At 64.0% G+C, this 20,690-nt stretch overlaps 2 protein-coding genes across 8 annotated transcripts in view; one reads left to right on the top strand and one right to left on the bottom strand.

The window, feature by feature from the left end:
- The first annotated feature begins 295 nt into the window (after positions 1–295).
- AATK (apoptosis associated tyrosine kinase) lies at positions 296–13,324 on the top strand. The gene is made up of 14 exons (XM_057713865.1): positions 296–505; positions 849–1,026; positions 1,326–1,385; positions 1,840–2,025; positions 4,398–4,477; positions 5,007–5,125; positions 5,321–5,408; positions 6,402–6,535; positions 7,795–7,879; positions 7,956–8,077; positions 9,418–9,567; positions 10,023–12,669; positions 12,761–12,908; positions 13,086–13,324. Exons 1-14 carry the CDS (start codon positions 296–298, stop codon positions 13,322–13,324), a joined length of 4,446 nt encoding a protein of 1,481 aa, XP_057569848.1.
- Positions 13,325–14,677: 1,353 nt separating this feature from the next.
- The window catches only part of BAIAP2 (BAR/IMD domain containing adaptor protein 2), a 71,763-nt gene continuing 65,750 nt past the window's right edge, over positions 14,678–20,690 (bottom strand). For 3 of the 7 annotated variants that reach the window (XM_057714138.1, XM_057714133.1, XM_057714141.1), the window contains exon 14: positions 14,703–16,921. In XM_057714138.1, coding sequence (XP_057570121.1) covers positions 16,852–16,921 — 70 coding nt within the window. In that variant the 3' untranslated portion in view covers positions 14,703–16,851. Of the gene's footprint in view, positions 20,653–20,690 lie in introns of all 7 variants that reach the window. The other 4 variants (XM_057714140.1, XM_057714134.1, XM_057714135.1 and 1 more) reach the window with 3 other exon arrangements.

Here is a 20,690-nt window from a genome sequence, read left to right on the forward strand (position 1 = left end):
GCCACAGGTCTGCTGCCAAGCCCCTGCCCAGGTGTCCTGCGCCCGTCCCTGTCCCCCTGTCCTGCAGGCACACAGTGGGCTGGGCCAGGCGATGCTGGTATTTTCCTGGAGGATCCTGGGGCCAAAGCAGGGCGGGGGGTGGGGGGGGGGAGGGCTGGGCTGGGGGCGGGGGCCTGGGGTGGGCCTTCTGGCTGTCGTATAAGTCAGCCCCTCCTCAGGGCGCTGTGAGAACAAGGCCCCAAACAAGGGCCGGCGCGGCCCCCTCCTACCCGTGCCCTCCTCACCTCCTGGGAACATGGTGCCCAGAACATTCCAGCAGCAGTACGCCTCAGTGGGAGGGCCTGCCTGCACAGCGGGCTCCCGCCTGGGCTCTGGGGGGCCAGTGCTGGGCTCCCCTGCCTGGAGCCGTGCTGGGGGAAGGGGCTGGGCAGCGATGCTCACGCTGTCCTACCTGATCGCCCGCTCTGCGGGCTCCGTCTGGCGGGCCTCCAGGTGGCATCGTCAGGTAACGGGCCGGGGCCAGACTGTGGCGGGGGTGGGTGGGCATCTGTGCCCTCTGCAGAGCCGCCCCTGGGACTATGAGGCGAGGGGGGTGGTCCTGACATGCCCGAGGCCCAACGGTGGTCTCCTGGGCCCTGGGGAGGGGGAGTCCCTGCAGGCCTTGTCCCCAGGGGCTCTGTCCTCTCTGAGTACAGGCTGGGACTGGCCCGCAGGGACACCCCAGAGGGCTCCCAGCCTCCCTCTTGCAGCCGAGGAACGCGAGGCCCGGAGAAAGGAGGGTCCTCGGGTCACAGCGCCGGGCGAGGAACCTGGGCCTCCTGGCTGCCAGTCCAGCCGCCTGTCCACAGGGGGCGGCCCCACTGAGCTCCTCGGACGTCCCTCAGCTTCGGCCTCTGTTTCCCCACCTGGCAGCGGTCTGTCTGAGTCAGACGGGCCTGCGGCGCTGCTACTGTGGTTCTGCTTCTAGCCTGGGGCTCCTGGGAGACGTGGCTGTGGCTCAGGAATGTGAGGGGGCTTCCTCCGACGGTAGGGCACGGGGAGCTGAAGTTCAAAATAGCAGCCGGGCCAGGTGGGCCCCAGCCCGGCGCCCAGGGCACTCCCCCGCTCTTAAGGAGCCCGGGGAGTGGACGGACGCTGGCCCGTCTGGGTCAGGGTCCAGGGGGCCAGCAGGCAGATGGCCGTGGTAGGTGGCAGTACCTGCTAGGGGTGAAGCTGGTGGGTGGGCTCTCCGGAATGCTCTTTGTCTGGGAGGGGCGAGGCACTTAGCTGCTTGTCCACTGGGGCAGGGCTGCTGGGGTGACGGAGCCCCTGTCCTGGGTCCCCAGCCGTGACCCTGAAGCGACTGGCCGTGGGTGCCCCCACCCCAGGGCGAAGGCTGCTGAGAGGTGGGGTGGCTGAGAGCATTGGGGGCTGACTCTGGATGGGCAGGGGCAGCTGGCCTCCAGCCCCAGGCCACCCCCTGCCAGTGTGGGGCTGGTGCTGCCCCCCTGACCCGAGCCTGGTAGGCGTGGGTGTGGGTGGGCTGAGGCCAGGGGAGGCGCGGGTGCCCTGGGGCTCACGGCCCCCACCCTTGAGGCTCTGCCTGTGGGAGGCAAATGCCCGCCCTCCAACTGATACAAAACAAACCCCTCCCTTCTGGGACAGCTGGTGTCCCTGGGGAGGGGGTGGCTAGGAATGGGGTCTGTTCTCTGCCCCGAGGAGCGAGGAGGTGGGTGGAGGGGGCAGCTGGCAGGGGTGCTGGTGGGAGCTGGGCCCTGGGAAGAAAGGGGCCTTTCAGAGCTGGTCTGCACCCCTCGTTCCCTGCCTGCCCTGCCCCCTGCCACTCCCCATTCTGGGGAGCCCGGGAGCTCACCGCATGTGTCGCCTGCTCGGCCCAGGAGTTTGAGAATGCCGAGGGGGAAGAGTACGCGGCCGACTTCTCGGCACAGGGCTCCCCGGCGGCAGCGGCTCAGAACGGGCCCGACGTGTACGTCCTGCCACTCACCGAGGTCTCCCTGCCCATGGCCAAGCAGCCTGGGCGGTCAGGTGAGTGAGCCCCCAGGTGGGCGTAGGGTGTGGCTCGGGGTTGGTGCTTCCAGGGAGGGGAGGCAAGGTGCTGGTGTGTGCCCCCTTCTCCTGGGACCTGGGCACTGTGAGCAGGCTCGGGCCAGCCAGGGCCGCTGTGCAGAGGGGCGGGGGTGCTCCCTCTGGTCCTGGGATGGGCACCCCTGTGCTGGGAGGAGGGGCTTCTCTGTGGTCCCTGGGATGCTGGACCCAGGACATGGGCCCACCCACTTGGGAGGAGCTCTTTGGGGCTCCCTCTGTGGGTGGAGCCTTTTGCTCAGGACCCTGCCGCAGGGGCAGGAGGGGCCTAGGTCCCCCCAGTGCATTCAGGTTGCAGATGCAGGTGGGACCTCCTCCCGTGATTTCCTTGCCATGTCTCCCACTCACCCCATCCTGGGGTCCCCCCACCAGGCTGGCCACCCACACGGCAGATGCGGGACCCAAACTCCAGAGGTTAAAGGTCAACGGCCAAGTTGGGCTTTGAACCCACATCCGCCTGATGCAGCGCTGGGAGAACTCCCAGTTGTGTCTGGAGGCTGGTAGGGGGTCCCTGGCCCCAGTCCCCCTCCCTGGAAGCTCCTAGGCCAGCCTGTGCCCACCCCAGCTCCTTCAGGGGCACTGAGTGGGGTGTCAGGCCCTGGTGCCAACAGACCCCGCCCCCAGGGTCTGTTGGCACCAGGGCCTGTGGTGAGCGGGCCTGCCCCACCTGCTTGTGTTCTGGGCCCTGCTGGGTCCTGGCCACGATGCTGCCCACCCTGGAGCCCTGCCTTCATCATAGGTTGGGGGCCTCTAAGGCACTGGGCTGGGCCCAGCCCCTGGGCCTCATGACTGTCGCTCCCCAGCCCCGCCCCGCCAGTGTCTCCTGGAGGAGACCTCAGCAGCTGGGCAGGAATTTCAGGGCCTGGGGCTCCTCGGTCAACGGGTTCAAAGGAATACCCCATAAAATCTTGAAGTTGGGGTCTCTGCTATAGGAGGTCTCCCAACCTTCCTGGGTGACTATGGGAGTCTCTGAGCCTGTGCTGACACTGCTGGATGCTAGGAGCTGGTGCGGAGCAAGGGGCCTCCCCAGGGAACACTGCACCCCTGGCCTGGGCCTGTCCCCCGCCCCGGCAGTGTGTGTGCCTAGGATCCGGAGGAATCTTTGAGACCCAGCTTCTCCCACCCCTTAGGGGACTGGCCCTGAGGATGAGAGGGTCAGGGACCCAGGAGAGGGCAGTGATTGTATGCTTTTTCCATTTTTTAGCCCTGGAATCTGTTCTCTGGTACCCCACTTTTGGGGAGGGGGCGAGATTTGGGTGATGCTGGGAGGGCAGCCCACCTGGAGGTCAAGGATTAAAAACTTGGGCAGCAGGTACCACCCCTCTAAACTGTGGGGGAAGATGGCCCAGCAAGGCCCAGCCTTCAGTCTCCCCAGCCTGGCTCTGTGGGTGCTGCCTCTTGGGTGTGGACCCCAGGATCCCTGGCCTGCCATGCCTCCTGCAGCTGCCAGGAGAACTTTCCCGTTGGCTGGCAGTCGGCGTGCCCCACCTCCATCACTGCCCCCGTGTCCACTGTCAGGACTGCTGAGCCTGCCAGGGGAGACCCCAGGCTGGATATGTGGGGGGCAGCAGGCTGGGGCCCAGGGGGAGGAGCCCTGGCACCCAGGGCCCAATGGGACCCCCTGCCACCAGTTCTGTGCAGCATCAAGTTCCACATCCCTGGGAGCAGCCCCTCACCCTCGGAGTCCGCTGGCTGCCAGGCTCAGCCTGTCCCCTGGGCCCTCTGGGCAGTTGGTGTGGGAGCAGAATTCAGGGAATCCCTTGGGGCACAGGCGGGGTGTGGGTGGGCTCAGCAGCTCTGACCCTTCCTCTGGGGCCCTCACTGACCCTTCCTCCCCACTGACCTCACCCAGCCCGGCCTGCGAGAGAATGAGCTCAGTGTGTTCCGTACGGGGCTGTGCCAAGCAGCCCCCAACAAAGGAGCCTTTGGCGTGCCTGGCGCTGGAATGCCAGCCTGCGGCAGGGGTGAGGGGACGGACCCCTCCACTGCCCTCCTCCCCACGGCCTCCGCCCCAGCTGCACTGCCTGCCCGGCTGCAGGCCCTGCGGCCTCCAGCCTGCGTTGGCCCTGTAGCTTGGGGCACAGCCTTCCCGGGCCCACTCAGGAAGATGCCCAGGTGTGGCATGCAGGTCCGCAGCTCCCCTGGGCAGCAGGCACCCTGCTCCTGATGGCAGCCCCCATCAGGAGGGAGCAGGGGGCTCAGGGCAGCTCCCCACGACAGGCCACTCAGGCAGCCCCTCTAGGGGCCAGGCGAGAGAAGATGGGGGTGATGACGGAGGCTGAGCTGGCGTCTCTGAGCCCCCTGCCCTGTTACAGTGCAGCTGCTCAAGTCCACAGACCTGGGCCGGCATAGCCTCCTGTACTTGGAAGAGATAGGCCACGGCTGGTTCGGGAAGGTGAGTTGCCGTCCTCCGGGTTGGGGTGGGGGAGGGACTGGCAGCCTGGTCCCCTCTTTTGCCTGGCAGGTGGAGAGGGCGTGGTGGAGACCTGCTTCTCCTAGAAACCTCCCAGTCCTGGGGTCTTAAGGTGTGCCCTACTGGGCCCCTCCCTGGGGACCTCAGGGTCTGGCAGCCTCTTCTCTGCAGATCCTGGTATCATGCTGGGAAGTGCCTCTGATTGGGCAGGGACGGGGAGCAGCTCCTTGGTCCTGGCTTCTCCCTGACCACCAGCCTGGGTGGGACAATGGGTCCATCTTCCTCACTGCAAACCCCTAAAGCTCTGAGAACAGCTGGGGACCTCAGGGGAGGCAGACACAAAAGACGGAGTATTGCAGCCAGGAGGGCTTGCCCAGGAGGGGTCCAGAACCCATTTTGCAGATGAGTAAACTGAGGCACAGAAGGATCCGTACTTTGGCTGAAAGAGCAAGGCTGGGGGCGGAGCTTAGGGAGGATGGAGTCCGCCCACCTGGTGACACCTGCCCCTCAGGTGTTCCTTGGGGAGGTGAACTCGGGCATTAGCAGCACCCAGGTGGTGGTGAAGGAGCTGAAGGCGAGTGCCAGCGTGCAGGAGCAGATGCAGTTCCTGGAGGAGGCGCAGCCTTACAGGTGGGTGGCACCTGGGGACAGGCTCGGCCGGAGGGGGTGGGCCACTGGCCGGGAGGTGGGGGCGCGGGCCCTGTAGACAAAGGCAAGCTCTGTGCTGTCCCGCTCCTCCCCTGCCCTGCGGAGCCAGCCCCCCTCCCCGCCTGCCCCCTCCTGCCCTGAGTGCGAGTCAGGGGGGCAGCCTGTTGGCTCCTGCAGGGCCCTGCAGCACAGCAACCTGCTCCAGTGCCTGGCCCAGTGTGCCGAGGTGACGCCCTACCTGTTGGTGATGGAGTTCTGCCCGATGGTGAGTTGCCTGCTCCCTGGCCCTCCTGCCCCTGCCCCATGCTTCTGGAAGGTGGGCCTGGCCTCCCTGCAGAGGGGCCTTTGCTGAGCTGGGGACCCCTCACCCCAACCCTGTGGGCCTCACATCCCTGCAAAGTGGGGTCCAGGTGGCCCTGCACCACTGTCTCCCACAGTGTGGCCTGGGGGAGGAGGGAGGTCCCCCACCTCAATAGAGATGGTGGCTGTCGGGGTTGGGACTCCACTGTACCCTGGGTGGGGGGGCAGCTGCTTGCCCATCTGCCCGTGCGGCTCAGAGTCACGGCGGTTTTCCCGAGAGGCCCCCCGGCCCGCTTGGGAGGCTTAGAGCTCTCGCATCTGGTCCACGGCCTCGCTCACGTTTTAGTCTTGGGCCTGCGACTGTGCCTGCAGACGGCCCCTCAGGCCCCCTCACACACACACACACGCACACACACATACACAGCTGAGCTGCTTGCGGACAGGGAGGCGCCCTCCGCAGGCATGGGCCCCCCCACTGTCTAGTTTCTGGACCCCTGGTGGAGTCTCCCGGGGCTTTTCCAGGATGGCTGGGCCCTCCCTGGAGCTGGGTGGTGTCGGCAGGTCAGGGAGTTGCCAGCGGACCCTCTGGTCACCAGCTCTAGGTTCCGTCCAGGCTCTGCGTCACTGCTCGTGTGGCCTCTCTGCCACCCACCAGCTGAGAGGCGGCGGGCATCTGGGCCCCGTGGTCTGTATGCGCGATGTGGCCCTGCTAGCCCGTAGGGCTGCCTGGGGCTGGGGAGGTCAGCTTGGGGAAAGTGTCCCCTGCCTACGGGGTCCTCCTGCTGAGAGCTGGCCTCTGGGGGGGGGGTGGACACAGGGGCTCCTCTGGGCAGCGGTGGCCCCGCGGCATTAGCAGGACGCCTGTTCCCCCACGGGCCCTGCTGGGGAGGGGAGGGGCTGGGCAGTGGGCTTGCACGGGCGCCCTGCTGGCAGGTGACGGTGCTGCTTTTCCCGGCAGGGGGACCTCAAGGGCTACCTGCGGAGCTGTCGGCTGGCAGAGTCCATGGCCCCCGACCCCCTGACCCTGCAGCGCATGGCCTGTGAGGTGGCCTGTGGCGTCCTGCACCTGCATCGCAACAACTATGTGCACAGGTGAGGGCGCGGGTGGCGCAGGAGCTCTCCACGCCACTGTGGGGGCCGTGTAAGGTGGATCCTCAGCTAACCGGGTGAGTCTTTGATCAGCCTCTAGGGATTACTGTGCAAAGGGATTTTGTCAAATAAGAAACGCTAGGTAGGTGGGAGCTGGACACCTGCTTCTGCAGGAGGGTTAAGCGAGGCGATGCCCACTGTCCAGCTGGCCTGGCCAGGCAGGCGGTAGGGTCTGAGGCCCATCCTCTGTCCCCGAGGCGGTCAGTGCCGCCTGGTGGCCCTACGCCAGCCCGCGCTCTCCTCTGTCTCCCTCAGGCCCAGGGGGAGGGGTGACTCTGTCCTGCTTCCCGCCCTGGCCCCTGAAGTCGGAAAGACGGGCCAGGGCCCAGCGTAGGGGAACGTGCCAGAAGAAGTGGCGATGGATGTGGCCCCGCCAGCCCCGGACAGCGCACGGGCCGTCCTCCCCAACAATATCCTGGTGCTGAGTGATGACACATGCAACTCCAGCATCAGTGATTTTGTTGAAGAGGGCAGCTGCCAGCCTCCCGACCTGCCCGCCGCGCCCACCCAGCCCGTCTTAGGCCCCCGGCACAGCAGCACTTTGGCCGGTGTGCTTACCCCACGTTTGCCCCCGTGCCCTGGGGCCCAGACACCCATGGGGCCACCAGGCAGGCAGGGGAGAAGCCGGCAGCCAAGGTCGGCCGTGGGCGGGAGGCAACGGCGGGGGTGAGCGGTACTGCTGGGTGGGCACTCCACACCCCCACCCTGCCTGGGGCCCTGTGTGGGCAGGGCAGGGCAGGGGCAGGTCCCCCGGAGCCCTGGTTCCCCACTGACGCCTGCCTCCAGGGAGAGGAGGGCGCAGTGTGGTGGGCGGGAGGAGACTGCGGCGTCCCCGGGCTGGCTCGCCCCCCAGGGACGGGTCAGCAGACTGGTGTCGGAGGAGAAGCAGGGGAGTGGACTGGGGTCAGGGGACGGGGTTCCAGTGAGGCAGGCCTGGTCCAAGGAGGGCCCTTGGGACTCGTTTTCCTTTTCTGCATTCTGACACGGGTGGCCCCATCCACTCAGGCCCTCGAAGCGTCCAGCGCTGGGTGAGGGGCTGAGGCTCTGTGCAGGGGGAGGGCGGGGAGCCTCTCAGATGCCCCTTTCCACCCACCCACCGAACCGAGCCCAGGATGCCCTTGGTGACAAGTGGCCCAGCCCCCTCGGTGCTCTGGACGCCCCAGCCCGGCACCGCCGCCTGACACCACCCTCCCGCCCCCCAGTGACCTGGCCCTGAGGAACTGCCTGCTCACGGCCGACCTGACGGTGAAGATTGGCGACTATGGCCTGTCTCACGGCAAATACAGGGTGAGTGGGCCGGGCCGGGCCAGGGCAGGGCCGGCCAGGCGGGCCCTCGGGGTGACACTGTCCCACGTGCTGACAGGAGGACTACTTCGTGACGGCCGACCAGCTGTGGGTGCCGCTGCGCTGGATCGCGCCCGAGCTGGTGGACGAGGTGCACTGCAACCTGCTGGTGGTGGACCAGACCAAGGCCAGCAACGTGTGGTGAGTGTGGGCCCAGCGGTCCCCGTGAGGACGTGGACCCCTGAAAGCCGATGACTTTATGCCCGCCTGCGACCGTCGGCCCTTATGGAGGCCCTGCCTGGTGCCGAGTGCGTGTCCAGTGAGGGCGCTGGGGGGCTGAGTCCCATCCGCCCGCCGGCTCCCTGGCGTTGGAGGCTGGCCGCTCAAAGTGAGGCCACGGCCCTGTCGCCCCAAACACGGCCCTGTGTGAGGTCGTGGGGGTTCTGGAGCCCCTTGTTGCTGCCCGGTGCCATGGCCCGCAGCAGCTGGGCTGGCAGAGCAGCGGGGCCTATGGGGCCTGGGGAGGAAGCCCTGCCCCGCCCCTCCCCAGGACCCACTGGGCCGATGCCCGAAGACCTCAGGATCAGCGCCCTCGGGCAAGCTGATGAGATGCGGGGCCTCATGGTAGCATCTGTTTCTGTGAGAGGGGACGGGGGTCTCCTGTGACTGCGGCCTAGAGGCTCCGGGCTGGGCACAGAGTGGGCGTTTGGACCCAGGACTGCAGCCTCCAGAGGCTTGGCTGTGGTGGTCCCCTGTCCCTGGCCTTGACCAGCCTCTGCTTCCCTCTCCTGCTTCCTCCCGGGCCTGTCGGGCCTCCCTCGGCTCCTGATGAGCCCTCAGGGCCGGGATCCAGGGCCTAGCCCCGCCTCCTGAGCTCTCCAGGGTCTCCCCTGAGCCATTAACTGTGCCCCCGTCATGGACACTCCACTCCCCCACTCGACTCTCCATCTGGCTGACCCTCCCCTGCCCGCCTGCCCGCCCACACTGAGGTCCCCTAGATGGCTTTGGCCAAGGGTGCTGTGACTTCTCTGTTGCCAAATCTGTTCTGTCCCTCATGCCCCCAGTCTCCCCGGACAGCCTGGGGTCCCCAGGAGCGGGGTGAAGCCACCACCCACTGGAAGGCTCCCAGTTGCCTTCTCCCAGCCCCACGTGCACTCCCAGCCCCTGTTCCCCTGGCCCACTCACGCTGGCTGGGATGTACCTAGACTCACCCCTCCCTCCAGCCTCCGCAGGTGCCTGGCGGGACTGGGAGCTTCTCCAGGGCAGCTCCTGCACCTGGCAGTGTCTGGGCTTCAGCCCGGCAAGGGAAGGAATGAATGAACAAGTTGACTTGGTTCGTGGGAGGCCAGTCTGGCTTTTATTTGTCCAGGCACCCTGGGCATAGGCTCAGGCCTGGCCAGGTGGCATGTCCTGCCCATTTACTAAAGGAAGGCGCCATCCTCTGGCCACTGGTGTGATGATGGGCACCCAAGTCTTCGTGACCCTTTGTAGCCGTGCCTTGGCCAGCCATGCCAGGCCTCTGATGGCTGTCACCCCCACAGGTCCCTGGGCGTGACCATCTGGGAGCTCTTTGAGCTGGGAGCGCAGCCCTACCCCCACCACTCCGACCGGCAAGTGCTGGCCTACGCTGTCCGGGAGCAGCAGCTCAAGCTGCCCAAGCCCCAGCTGCAGCTGACCCTCTCTGACCGCTGGTGAGGACCCCGTGATGCCAGGCAAGGGTGGGGATGTCCCCAGCAGGAAGGCCAAGACAAAGGGGGCTGCTCTGAGTCCCCAGAGCAAAAGTGGCTCCTCCTGACGGCCTGGGTTTCCAGCTCTCCCTGGCTCCCCCCGGCCGGCAGTGACCTCTGGGCCCCACCCTGTGCCCACAGTGGAATGGCCTCTTTACCCAAAACACAAATTTGCCTGCAGGCCTGGCAGGGATAAGCTAAGGGAACAGTGCCCTGGTCCACTGCCGTCTCCCAAACCACTGAGCCCACTTTAGGAGATGTCTTTAACTACCCTCAGGGGATTCTGAGTGTGAGAAGGAGGGGAACTCAGACCCTTGTGCTGAGGGCAGGCTGGCTTGCTCCCTGGGGGCTGGGGTCCTGTCTGGGCAGGCCCACCGTGGCGGGGCAGGGACTGAGCCCCAGGGCATCCCCTCCTGCAGGTATGAGGTGATGCAGTTCTGCTGGCTGCAGCCTGAGCAGCGGCCGACGGCTGAGGAGGTGCACCTGCTGTTGTCCTACCTGTGCGCCAAAGGTGCCACCGAGGCTGAGGAGGAATTTGAGCGGCGCTGGCGCTCACTGCGGCCCGGCGGGGGCGGCACGGGTCCCGGGCTGGGGGCAACAGGCCTGGCACTGGGGGGCATGGGCGGCGAGCTGGCTGCCACCTCATCCTTCCCACTGCTGGAGCAGTTCGCTGGCGACAGCTTCCACGCGGACGGCGACGACGTGCTGACGGTGACTGAGACGAGCCGCGGCCTCAACTTCGAGTACAAGTGGGAAGTGGGCCGCAGCGCCGAGGCCTTCCCGCCGCCTGAGGGCGCACTGAGTCCGGGCCGAGCCGCGCGTCTGCAGGAGCTCTGCGTCCCTGACGGCGCCCCCCCGGGCGTGGTGCCGGTGCTCAGCGCTCACAGCCCCTCGGTGGGCAGCGAGTACTTCATCCGCCTGGAAGACCCTGCGCCTGCTGCCGGCCATGACCCCGACTGCGCCGGCTGTGCCCCCAGCATGCTCGCCGCCGCCCTGTGCCCCGATGGCAGTGACCACGATGACGACTCCGATGGCAGCGCGGCCGCCTCACTGGTCATGGAGCCGCTGCTGGGCCACGCGCCACCCGCCGATGGCCCCTGGAGCCACTGCGACTACCACCCGTGCAGCAGCCACACCCGCGATCTGCCCTGCGCCTCACGCTCTCCCTCACCGGAGACCCCGATGCTGGCGCAGTCTGGAGCAGAGGATATTGACTGGGGCCTGGGGGCCTTCTGCCCGCCCTTCTTTGAGGACCCGCTGGGCACCTCCCCCTCTGGGAGCTCCGGGGCCCAGCCGTCCCCAGGTGGGGAGGAGCTGGGGGAGGCTGAGGCGCCCAGGGCCGCCCAGCACGGACACTGGAGCTCCAATGTGTCTGCCAACAACAACAGCGGAAGCCGAGCCCCAGAATCCTGGGTCCCGGGCCTCTCGGGCTACATGGACTGCTGCCCTGGCGTGAAGCAGACCCTCCGGGCCGTCCCTGAGTTGAGCCATCCTCTGACTCCAGGGGATCCCAGAGAGCCTCTCCTTGGGCCAAAGGAGGCCCCCTCTGGTCAGGAGCTGGGCCGCTGCCTTGGCCTCCCCCACCTGTATCCTGCTGAGGGGCTGACACCTGCCCCCTGCCTGGTCACATCTTCCTGGACAGAGGCAGCCATAAGTGGGGGTGACAGCCCCCAGGTAGAGCCCAGGCTTGCAGAGGAGGCCGAGGGCTCTGCTGGACTTCAGCTGCCCCTTCCCTCCATCCCGTCCCCATCCCAAGAGGGAGCCCCACTTCCCGCCGAGGAGGCCAGCACCCCGCCCACCCTGCCTGCCTCACCCACGCCCACTGGCAGCCAGGCGCCTGCCATCGAGCCAGCCCAGACTCTGGACAGTGACAGTGGCAGCAGCTCCCTTGAGCTGGAGGCGCCAGGCAGTGAAGACGAGGACACGACTGAGGCCACGTCTGGTGTCTTCACTGACTTGTCCAGTGACGGCCCGCAGGCTGAGAAACCAGATGTGACACCAGCCTTGCGCTCCCTGCAGAAGCAGGTGGGAACCCCTGACTCCCTGGACTCCTTGGACATCCCATCCTCAGCCAGCGATGGTGGCTGTGAGGTCTTCAGCCCATCAGCTGTTGGCACCCCTGGTGGGCAGCCCCGAGCCCTGGACAGCGGCTATGACACGGAGAACTACGAGTCCCCCGAGTTTGTCCTCAAGGAGGCGCACGAGCCCTGTGAGCCTGCAGCCTTTGGGGAGCCGGCCTCAGAGGGTGAGAGCCCAGGGCCTGAGACTCGGCTCTCCACTTCCCTTGGTGGCCTCAGCGAGAAGAATCCCTACCGTGACTCTGCTTACTTCTCAGACCTGGACACAGAGCCAGAGCCCCCCTTGGGCCCCAAGGAGAAGAAAAGAGGTGTGCCAGAACCTGAGCTGGAGAGCCCGAAGAGCCCCAGGCTGCAGTCTGCACAGCCCGCCCCTGAGTTGGGGATGCCTGGAGAAGATCAGGGCGCTGGCCCCGGGGAGGTGCCGCCACTGCCACTGTCTGAGGACTCTTCCCCAGAGCCGAGTGCCTGCCCCTCAGGCCCCAGGCTGGAGCCTTCCTGGCCCCAAGACCCAGCCCAGGTGCCACCCATGCCCAACCCCGGGAGTTCTAAGATTTTCCTGCTGACTCCAGTCCGGCCAAGCTCAGAAAGCCACCGCCCTGAGCTCCAGGAGACCCTGGGACTGCTGTCAGGGTCGGGCCTGCAGGAACGGACAGGGGGCCCAGGTGCCCCCAGAACCCCACTCTGCCTGGCCCTGCCGGGACTCCCCACGGCTCCGGAGGGGCGGCCGGAGGAGGAGGAGGAGGACAGCGAGGACAGCGACGAGTCGGACGAGGAGCTCCGCTGCTACAGCATCCAGGAGCCGAGCGAGGAGAGCGAGGAGGAGGCACTGCCCGTGCCAGTGGTGGTGGCGGAGAGCCAGAGCGCGCGCAACCTGCGCAGTCTGCTTAAGATGCCCAGCCTGCTGTCCGAGGCCTTCTGCGAGGACCTGGAACGCAAGAAGAAAGCCGTGTCCTTCTTTGACGACGTCACCGTCTACCTCTTTGACCAGGTGGGCGGCCGCCCTGGGCTCTGCGTGGGGAGTCGGGGTTCGGCGGCGGGACGGGAAGCCGTGGGAGACTCGTGCTGCTCTGATCCTCCAGGAAAGCCCCACCCGGGAGCTTGGGGAGCCCTTCCCCGGCGCCAAGGAGTCGTCCCCCACATTCCCGGCGGGCAGCCCAGGCTCCCCCATCGCCCCCGGCCGGCCACGGCGGGCTGACCGTCCCCCCGACTGCCCCGCGGCCGAAGAGGGTGAGCTGGAGGCGGGGCTACACGGAGGGGGGTGGGGCAACGCGGGGCAGGGGCGGGCCCTGACGGAGGAGATGGCGGGGGCCTGTGATTTTGTTGGTGGGCGGGGCCTGGATGTGACAGCAAGCTCCAGGCGAGGTCTCCGCGTCTGGTTCACAACTGACGGCGGACCCCTCGCAGGTGGAAGGTTCCAGTGGGACGATGGCCTCCTGCTGACGCCAGCCCAGGAGCCCGCCCCGCGAGTCCTCGCCGCTCCCCCCAAGCCCCCCGCGCCCAGCCCCTTCTCGCGCTTCACTGTCTCACCAGCGCCTGCGTCCCGCTTCTCCATCACGCACGTCTCCGACTCGGACTCCGGGTCCGTGGCAGGTGAGGCTGCGGCGGGGCTGGCGGGAGGGGACACTGAGTCGGGACAGTGGTGAGGGCGGCCGGGAGGGGCACCAGCAGGGCGTGACGCCCTGTGTTCATTATTTCTCGTTTTCTGGGCAAGCTCAGTTTTCAGACGGGGAAACAGAAGCTCGCAGAGGCCAGGTCACGCTAGGCCTGTTTGTTGTGGCCACCTTGACGCATGGCCTCACCTTCCTGGGGAGATGCAGTGCCCCAGACACAGCTAGCTTCCCCCCCTGCCCCTGCTCTCTGACCTGCAGCAGCCTCCCCTGCCAGAACCTTCCCAGCCCCTGCTGGTCTGCCTCATCCACTGACACCCCTCCCCACCCCCAGCACATCTCAGATCTGATGGCTCTTGTCCAGAAGAGATGGTGGTGGTGGTTCAGGTGGGGCCCTTCTCAGGGGCCTTAGCTCACCCCTCCCTCCAGGCTCCACACCTGTCAGCCTCAGACCAGGTGGGCTCATCCCTGCCCAGGTGCCCCCCCCCCCCCGCCCAATTCTGCTAGGCTTCCCTGAAAGCTCACCTCTACTCTCATGCCCCTACTCATCTTGTTCCCCAAGCCGACCTGGCCCCTCCCTTGCTGCCTTTGGCCTGTGACTGCATCCTCTAGGGAAGACCTGCTGGCCTCTGTCACACAGTGTGCCCTAAATGGATGTCTGAATAAGCAAGCAGGTCACCAGGAGGCGAGTATGTGACCCTGGCCAGCCCTTGGGTTATACTGTTCGTGTCTGTTTCCCCACCTGTAAAAGGAGGACTCAGAGGGCTGATGCTGAGCTTTGTTGGGCCTGGTCCCTGGTGATGTGGTGGGAAGGAGAATGGTCTAGCTCCTACCTAGACAGGCAGGCCTGCTGCAGCCCCAGCGGCTCAGTGGCCCAGTGGCCCCTAAGCCAGAGATTGAGGCCAGGTGGGAGTCTTGAGGGGAGGGGACTCTGGCTGTCCCTGGAGGGGAGGGTGCTCTCAGGAGTCTCTGTGTTTGCCAGGTCCTGCAGCAGGTGCTGGGGGCAGCTGTAAAGAGGCTTGAGCCCCAGGCAGCCCCTGCTTGGAGCCCTTGCCGGTCCTGTTCCCAGCAGCAGCGAGGATGGTGACCGAGAGTGGTGGGGACCTTGACCCTGGCAGTGGTCAGCAGCAGCTTCCAGCGCTTCGGTGCCCCATGTAGCACCCTGGAGGAGCAGGGCGGGATGAAAGGCCCCCCTCTGGCCCTGGATGGTGGAGCATCTGTGCACGCCAGCCCTGTGCTGCCCTGGGGGCAGGATTTGCCCTCGACACTTGGGTTTGCTGCTAGTCCCTGGGCCGCCCCCCCCCCCCCCCCGCCCTGCAGCTGCCCCCTCCCCGCCTGGCCCCCGCTGTCAGACTGCTTGGCCTCTGAGGCCAGGGGCTTTCGCACACCCTGCCCACGGGTTCCTGTGGTGTATTGCAGGCTGCTGTGTCCTCACCCCAAGTGAGAGGGCAGGCACAGGCCCGCTGGGACGGCCTCTCCCTGCCCCCTTCACCCATTCTGCCAGTTCAGGGTTTGCTCAGTGCAAGAAGAGGACACTGGGCTCACGTGTCCCTGCTCCGAGTTTGTGGCTGTTTCCCCTTCACTGAATCAGCTAGACTGTAAGCTCTCCCTCCCTGCAGGGGCTGGACTGGCTCCTGCCTGGGTCCCACTGGAGTCCAGTGAGGTGGCTGAGGTGGGCAACCTGAAAGATGGGGGGCTTTCAGGTCACAGTCCTGCCGACACAGTCCTGGTCTAGAGGTGCCTGCGGCTCCCCTCTGCAAGGTAGTGCCCAGCCCGCCCAGCTGCCAAAGGAAAGTGGGTGCTTCACCCCATGGTCAGTGTCGGGGTTCCTACCACAGGGGGGACAGTGGGAAGGGGTGGAGCTGGGAGGGAGGGTGGGATAGGGCAGCACAGGGAGTATTTTTGTAACCGCTGTTGTCAGAGCAAATGGAAAAGGGATGCTTTTAAGTTATTGTTGCCAAAGAGACGTAAAGTTTATTGTTGCTTTTGGGGTGTGGGTTGGGACTTATTTTGGGTTTGTTTTTTTGTTTATTAGTTTGAGGCTTAGGATGCTGGTACAATGATCTTCTTGTTCATTTTTTGTCTGTTTTTTAAGAGAAATCAAAGCTAAAGAAAAAAGCCTTCATGCTAAGCGTGTTTTCTTTTGGAGTCTGCAGATAAAGCCCTGGGCAGAAGGGGACATGGGCCGTGCTGGGGTGGGGTGGGGGTCCCTGTAGTCCCTTCTGCCCACTGAGGGGGCGCAGGAGGGAGGCCACCCCTTTCCCCCTGTCCTTGGCACACCTTGGTAAAGGGAAACAGTAATCTTGGGCCCCCAGTGTGCCGGGATTGGGGTGTCTTCCCAGAGCAGGGCAGGGGGACAGAGGAAGCCCTCACTTCCTGGCCTGGAAGCTGGCCCTGCCTAGGTGAGGAGGAGGAGGAGACCTCTCTGGGAAGCTCTTCCCCCTGCCTTTCCAGGGTCACCACTGTCCCTCAGGTGGGGCAGCTGGGAGCGAGGCTGGCTGTGAGGCGTTGGGGCTTCTGTGCACCCCCACCCCAAACATCTGCCCTACAGCCCTGCCTTGCCCCCCCCCCCCCCCGGCTGCCTCCAGCTTCCACAAGGGGAGCGGCTCCTGGGCCCCCGCCCCCTCTGCTCTGTGTTCTGGGGTATGGGCAGGCCGCAGGGGGCTCCAGAGCCCCTCCTTGGAGGGTCTGGGAGAAGCAAGCGAACGCTGCCTGGAACGTCTCTGGAGGTAAGGACTGCAGTCACCAACATGGTTAGCGGGGCTGTATTTCAGCCTCAAATGTCAAATAGCGTGGATCTGATAAAGTTTCTAACATCTTGTATTTCAGCTGAAATACAGAAGCAGCCAGGGCATCAAGGCGCGGGGTGGGGGGGGGGGGGGGGGGGGGGGCCCACCCAGGAATCCTGGGGCAGGACCCCTTCAGTGACACACAGCTCAGGGACCCAGGCCATACCACCAACCACCCTCCCTGGGGAAAGGGAGGAGAGCTGGGGGCCAGTTCTGGATGGGCATTAGGGTGTGGGCAGGGCGCAGGGGCAGAGAGGCCCCCAAACCGCCAGCGGGAGTGGGGAGGCCCAGCAGAGCCCCACTCGGGGGTCTGCCAGGAAGTTAAGTGCTCCTACTAAATCTGCCTTCCAAGGAAGCGTGGCAGGCCCTCGCCTCCCCGCGTGCTGCCTGCAGGCACGCACAGGTGGGTGGCCTCATTATTGACCAGACAGAGGTTCTCCTTATAGCTATAAGCTGATGGTATGGCCTTCCCTGCACCCCCCCGAAGTTCCCTCGCCCACACGACAGGCGTGCCTGATCCAGAAGGTGGCCCCACGGCCCAGGAGGCCAGTCCCAGCTCCAAGGGCCAGCCCCCCTCACTCTCCTCGGCCCAGGTGCCACCTCCTGACCCTCTAAGAACAGCTGGGGTCCAGCCCAGGCCAGGTTGAGGTGGGGGCAGAAGGGTTTGGGAGGAGAGAATTCTCTAAATGGGGAGCAAGCAGACTGTAACAAAATAGGTTACAGATCAGGGTCGGGGAGGAGGGACCCCGTGGGCAGTGGGTGCAGACGTGGCCATCAGCTGAGGAGCGGGGCAGACCTGTCATTGGTCACCGTCGGCTTCAGCTGGACGCTGGTGAAGGGATTCCTGAGGAGAGGAGAGAAGAGCAGTTTTAGTGGTCTTTGGGAGAGGTGCTGCGTGTTGCCCTGCGACCGCCTCCACGTTCAGAGCCGGTGGGCAGCAGAGGCCCCTGGGGAGAGCCAGGAAGGAGCGCCGCCTGCAAGGCCAGCTGAGCCCCAACGCAGCACCCTCTGCTCAACCCCACCCCCCGAACCATCAACCCTCGCAGGGCAGGTTTGGTGGATGTGACGGGGCCCCTCTGCACCCTCCACAACTGCCCTGGTCCTTTCTCTGCGACCCGAGGCAGCCCCACAAGAGCCATATCTGAGCTTCGTGCACTGCCCCCCAAGGCCCAGCATCCCTCCACCACCTGCCCAGGAACAGCAGCAGAGCCCGTCTGCAAGGACACGGTTGTAGACACACAGAGACACAGCTCAGCAGAGCGCACAAGCCCGGCCCATGCATCCCGGGGGCCTAGAGGGTGGCCTGCCCCACGCCGACATGACAGACACGAGGCGCAGGCACGCTGGTGGCGGCGGGGCCAGCAGGGGTGGCCACCTGCAGCCCCTGTGGAGGGGCTGAGTGCCGCCATGGAGAGGAGCTGCGCCTGCCCCAGGGTGCTGAGGCCACGGTTGGCGGACAGATGGATACGCCAGACAAGGGGCTGAGGCGGAACGAGATGAGCGCAGGGTGGGGCCGGCACCTGGCTCCATGCTCACAGAGGCCTCTCCTCCTCGGGCTCCCCGGTGGGTTAGAGGACCCGCCTGGGCAGGGGTGACACAGGAGAGCAGGCCACAGGCCAGGGGATGTCAGGCAGTCCCAGGGGTGACAGCACAGATGGCACGTGGGACACAGAGGGCTCAGCACGAATAGGAGCCATTACCTGGGGCAGGAGTGGGCTCTGGCGTGGCTGGGCGTCCACGGGAGCTGGGTGGGCACTCCGTCCAGGTGCCCAGGAAGATGGCATGTGGGGTGGGCACCCCTGTGTTTGCCTGAGGACCTGGCATTTTCTGAAACACTGAGGTACTTTGGACTCAGTCCTTTAAAGGGTGAACTAGTGAGAGGAGGCTGACGAAGCAACGTGAGGCTTCCGCGTCTCCAAGATGCTGCCTGAGAGCTGGCAGCAGCTGCATGGGTCCCGCCCCTGCCTTGGAGCGTCTGCACCCAATGAAAGGCCCTTCCAGCCCACGGAGCCTGGGGCTCCCTCACCCGGCCTCTGGCCTCCCTGGCTTGGGTCTGTGCTTCGGCCTCACTGGCCCTGAGCAGGGCCAGCCTGGAGGTTCTGAATCAGAGGTTCCGCTGTGACTGGCGTCATCTGCCCCGGGACGGAGGGTGCAGAGCAGCCGCGGGCACTGCCGCCTCGACTGGACTCTGGTCCTAGAGGAGGGCTCCTGCCTTTGCCTGTCCACAGCCAGGATCACGGGAGGAGGTCTTGTAGGGCTAGTAACAGGGCAGGTGTGTCCGTCCAGAGTCAGGGACCCAGAGAAGGGAGGACGGTGCCTGTGCTAACAGAGCCAGGGGCAAAAGGGGGCGCCGGCTGAGTGTGTCCCGACGCACCTACATTCTTATCAAAGGGTCGGTGACCAGCCACATGTAAAGCAATGGCGTTAGAACACACTCTCACACCATACAAATAAACTCAAAATGGCTTAAAGATAAATATGACACGACGCCATAAAACTCCTAGAAGAAAACATAGGCAAAACATTCTCTGACATAAATCATACCAAGGTCAGTCTCCCAAGGCAATCGAAATAAAAGCAAAAATAAGCAAATGGGACCAAATCAAACTTACAAGCTTTTGTACAGCAAAGGAATCCATAAACAAACACAAAGACAACCTACAAACTGGGAGAAAATATTTGCAAATGATACGACTGACGAGGGCTTAAGTCTCTAAAATATACGAACAGCTCATACATCTCAACAAAAATACCAAACCACCCAACTGAAAAATGGGCAGAAGACCTAAACACATTTCTCCAAAGAAGACATACAGATGGCCAACGAGCATGTGAAAAGATGCTCAACATGGCTAATTATTAGAGGAATGCAAATGCCAACTACAACGAGGCACCACCTCACACCAGTGAGAATGGCCACCCTTAAGAAGTCTACAGATAACAAGTGCTGGAGAGGGTGTGGAGAAAAGGGAACACTCCCTCACTGTTGGGGGAAATGTAAGTTGGTGCAGCCACTATGGAGAACAGTATGGAGGTTCCTCAAAAAACTAAAATAGAGTTGCCATATGATCCAGCAGTCCCACTCCTGGGCTTATGTCCAGACAAAACTATAATTCAAAAAGATGCATGCACCCCAATGTTCATAGCAGCACTGTTCACAATAGCCAGGACATGGAAACAACCTAAATGTTCACTGACATGAATGGATAAAGATGTGGTATATATACAACGGAATATTACTCAGGCATAAAAAATGGAATAATACCATTTGCAGCAACATGAATAGAGATTATCATACTAAATTAAATCTCTTAAAGAGAAAGACAAATATATGATACCACTTATACATAGAAGCTAAAAAAAAAAATGATACAAATGAACTTATCTACAAAACAGAAACAGACTCACAGACATAGAGAAAAGACTTGTGGTTGCCAAGGAGGAGGAGGGGTAGGGGAGAGATGGCTTGGGAGTTTGGGATTAGCAGATGCAAACAATTATTTATGGGTTGGATAAACAAGGTCCTATCGTATAGCACAGGGAATTCTATTCAGTATCCTGTGATAAACTGTAACAGAAAAGAATATGAGAACGTATATATATGTATAACTGAATCACTTTGCTCTATGGCAGAAATTAACACAATGCTATAAATCAACTAAAAGAAAAAAAAAAAAACCGGGTTGGTGGCAAACCCACGTTGTCTCCTGGACTAGGAAGATCTTCCCCAAGAGAGTGTCTGGCCTCTGACCCACACTGTCCTCCTCGCCTGCCCCAAAAGTGTGACCGTGGGAGCACGTGCCATCCACACTGCAGGTTCCGAGGAAGCAGGCGGTGGCTACAGTCACTCCCAGCCTCCAGAGCAACTCCCGCCCACAGCCCCGGCCAGAGACCCCTGGGTGGGACACTCCCACCCTTCCACACCAGAGTGAGGGGCAAGGCCCCCTTGGGTGCCCACCACCTTCTGGAATGCTCTGTGAAAGAACAGACTGACAAGCTACCCCGGGGAGGGCACCTGTGTGACCCCAGGAAGGAGGCTGGGGTCAACACTGGGATGACAAAACAGGACAAGATTTGGACCTAAGGCCACTACCGATCCTCCTGTCCTGCTGACATCTGTCACTGCCGGGGGCGGACGCCGGGGCCAATTGACAGCAGACCACCCAGACAAACTCTTCTTGACCCAAGTGGGAGACGCCGGAGTGTACAAGGGTCAGAGCTGTCAGGACACCGGGGTTCCTCCCCCAGGCAGGGCCACCAGGCACTCTGGCAGAGGACCAGGGGCTGGCCTCTGTCCCCCTCCTGAGCAGGGACTCGCAGACAGCCGGTAGCTTTTATAGAGGATGGATTTGCATTCGCAGCAGGTGGCAGGCCTGGAGTCTCGAGTGTGGTGAAGGCAGGCATGAGGCAGGCCGCTCGCCCGGAGGGCTGTCCCCACCGCCCAGTCCTCCGCAGACCCCCACAGCCTGACGAGGTGGGACCCCTGCAGCCGAGCAATGTTCGGGTCCAGGCTCACGAAACGTTTGTCACTGCGGATTTGGGGGAATCGCCTTCGGTTATCTCTGAATCCACTTCCTGAATAAGAAAGGGAGTGGTCTGAGAACAGCCCGGTC

Source organism: Hippopotamus amphibius, chromosome 17, assembly GCF_030028045.1.
Source record: "Hippopotamus amphibius kiboko isolate mHipAmp2 chromosome 17, mHipAmp2.hap2, whole genome shotgun sequence".
Classification (NCBI taxonomy): Eukaryota; Metazoa; Chordata; class Mammalia; order Artiodactyla; family Hippopotamidae; genus Hippopotamus; species Hippopotamus amphibius.